Source organism: Pteropus alecto, unplaced genomic scaffold, assembly GCF_000325575.1.
Source record: "Pteropus alecto unplaced genomic scaffold, ASM32557v1 scaffold67, whole genome shotgun sequence".
Classification (NCBI taxonomy): Eukaryota; Metazoa; Chordata; class Mammalia; order Chiroptera; family Pteropodidae; genus Pteropus; species Pteropus alecto.
In genome coordinates this window covers 245,818-249,014 of record NW_006441061.1, presented here as the reverse complement: position 1 = coordinate 249,014, position 3,197 = coordinate 245,818, and the positions used below count along the sequence as shown (strand labels likewise).

Below are 3,197 nucleotides of genomic sequence, written 5' to 3'. Positions count from 1 at the left end.
CCTCGAACTGAGGTTGAGAACAAAGACCAACCACACAGGCTTGTGAGACTTTGAGATGCAAAGTCTCGTTGAAACAACACAACAAAATTTAAAAACTTTACCTGTTGGTGAATGTGTTAATCAGCTTGACTGTGATAATCATTTCACAAAGTATACATATGTCAAATTATCATGTTATGCACTAAATACACACACATACAATTTTTGTCAATTATACTTCACTAAAGCTGAGGAGGGAAAACGTGACTTCTTTATTAATGTCATAGCTTTATCATATTTTTAACAGGCCAATCAATACCAATAAACTGGGTTCACAGCAAGTAGAAAGTGGTTTTTGTTTTACTTATATTACGACTCCGTATTTTACTTGTATTATAACACAAAATGGCTTAAAACTCTTAAAAGCTTCCCCTTGCTTAGAGAAACAAAATCCAGACTTCCTGACCTGGCCTCCACGGCCCACCTAAGCAGGTCCTGTTGATCTTTCCAGCTCCATCCTATTCTCCGTCACTCACAATACTCCAGTCACACTGTCTCTCTTTCGGTTCCTCTCGTATGCCAAGTTTTCCCAATTTCAATGCTTCCATATACTGTGCCATTCCCTTTTCTGGGAATGCTCTACTCTCTTACTTTTTAAGTTTTATTATTTTCATAACAATGTTTTAAAAAAAGTTAAGGGATACTGAAAAGTACAAAAGAAAATGGATACCCCTTCTCATTTTTCAGGGTTCACCATAAAGGTTACCTTCACCATAAAGGTTACCTGGAATCTAAATATGGCTCTCTTGTTATAATCGTGCATCAAGTTTTTTACTATGTCATAGCACTGCTGAAATTAATAATGATACAGACTTTTTCCTTAAACGTGGTTGGTCAGCTTCACTAGCTCTGTATCCACACGGGTTGGGACCATGTCCACATTATTCTCTCCTGATCTCTAGCACAGTACAGACCGTTAACAGGTGCTCAAAAACCCTCTGCTAACATCACCTGTGTGGTCTTTTTGCCAAGCATTTTAACCTGAGTCATGAGGAAATAATCAGACAAATCAAGAATGTGGGATGTTTTACAGGATAATCTGCTAAAATTTTTCAAAATGTCAATGGCATGAAATACACAGAAAAGGCAAGAGGATAGTTGAGAGTAAAAGAATAAAGAGAAGTGATAACGAAACGTAATGCGTCAATCAACCAAATCCAATCCACTGATCTGGGTTAGGAGAAAGCTATAAAGGACTTTACTGAGTAAACAACTGTGGAAAACTAAATGTGGACTGGGTGTAAGACAGTACGGCTTCAGGGTGGAATTTCTTGGATGTGATTTCTTGCAGTATTATGTTTATGTCCTTAGGTGATACATGCTCAAGTATTTAGGAGTGAAGTTATCTTGAAGTTTGCTACTGACTTTCCAAAAAAGAATTTTCTGATATTAAATGTGTGTATAAAAAAGAGGAAAAGCCGTACTGAGAGATGGAAAAAACAGTGTGAAAAAATATTAATTGGAAAATCAACTGAAGAGCATATGGGTATTCACCTTATTTTTTTTTCAATTCTGCTGTGGATTTAAAAGAGTATCAATAAATTGGAGGATAACTTTGCTGAATGAATGAATGAATGAAGAATGAATGAGTAAAAGGGCCTAAAGAAAGCCAACTTCTTGACCTCCCTCCCATCCCAATACATAAATCCCAGAACAAATACTAACGGCAGTGGCTACTCTAGAGAAGGTAAAACGTCCCCAAGAGTCCAGCCAAGACTAAAGCCCATCCGATCACTCCAGTAATAAAAAGGAAGTCTACCCTTGCTCTAGTTTTCAACACTGTCTCTTAGTCTCACCATGTTTCTCTTGCATGTTGACATTAAAGTACTTTTAGGAAAAGGTTTCCAGACACAGGCGTTACAATTCATGCCCTGCAGTCTGGCCAAAGCCATTATAAAACCATGCTCAAGTCTAAGGCTAGTATGAGTGCGGACAGGCCACGTCTACGTCATAACTGAGACCTATTTACTCACATGGAGAAGCAGAACAGCAGCGAGAAATGACTGGCCCTGGCAATAGCCAATCTCTTCATCATACACAGAATAAGCCTGGAAAAAAGGAAAGAAAAACCTCACAGGAGGTGTAAATGAGAGTGGTCATGCGTGGGCCACAGCTGTCTGACAGGACCTTGAACATGGGAACAGGAACCCGGAAGAGGTTACCCATACTCCACTTTAGCATTTTGATAGTCAATGAATAATGCAAACATTTCTCTCCAATGCCATTTTTTTCTTTACAATAAATAAAACTGTCAGCACACCATCTTCTGTTGCCACGGAGCAGAGAAGGTTAAGCAAACACCACTTTGGCACTAAAAAAAGGTCTTATCTCTTGGTCTTTGCTCAAGCTTTTTCCCTCTTCCCTGTCTGAAAAGATGCTCTTTCTTCAGGCTCCGAACGTATTCCAGGCCCCAGAATTCCCTCTCTTCTCTGTACTTCTATGGTACCTGATACACGTGTGTAGTTATTATAACACTTACCACACTGCCGTTTCAACATCCATCTTCTCTCTGGACTGTGAGCTTCTCAGGGTCTGGGGTGATGTCCTACTCAACCTAGCCAGCACCTCACACATAGCAGGGACTCATTAAACACTGTTACTGTTATTCATCTTCCTTTCTGGGAAAAAGTCTTTTGGCAAAGACACCAAAATACAATTCTTTCCACAATGCCAGTAATAACTTTCCTGATAAGAGGGATAACTCTGAAACCATCTGTGGTTCCTCTGGAATTCTTATTCAGTATTTTTCTTGGCAGCAGATGATTACTATCCCTCTCTTCTGAAAATTATCTTTGACAGAATATTGACATCTAACATTCCTTGTGGTTTACTTTTTTGGTTCTTGAGTTGTTTTTCGGAGTCTTGTTTTTATGATTAATATTCTTATGTGAGCTGTAGTGGGAAGGGGAATTCCTATAGATTCAAGATGCTATTTCCTGTTTGACAAATTTATTTCGAGTGAAATTCCCTTTTTTCTCCACTTTTTCTTTGTGCCAAGGTTCCTCTAGTCCTACGGAAGCAATTTAGAATTGGGTATGTTTAGAATTCAGAACACTTAGCGAAATGTTATGCCAATGCTTATTAGATGAAAATGAAGTTAATGTAGACATGGATTTTATCATTAGATTTTGGTGAAACTCTAGCTTTTATATATATAT

At 38.3% G+C, this 3,197-nt stretch overlaps 1 protein-coding gene across 8 annotated transcripts in view; it reads right to left on the bottom strand.

Annotated features, from left to right (window-relative positions):
- The window catches only part of RABGAP1 (RAB GTPase activating protein 1), a 134,514-nt gene that overhangs the window by 30,717 nt on the left and 100,600 nt on the right, over positions 1-3,197 (bottom strand). For all 8 annotated transcript variants that reach the window (XM_015594182.2, XM_015594180.2, XM_015594181.2 and 5 more), the window contains one exon: positions 2,013-2,087. In XM_015594182.2, coding sequence (XP_015449668.1) covers positions 2,013-2,087 — 75 coding nt within the window. The remainder of the gene's footprint in view (positions 1-2,012; positions 2,088-3,197) is intronic.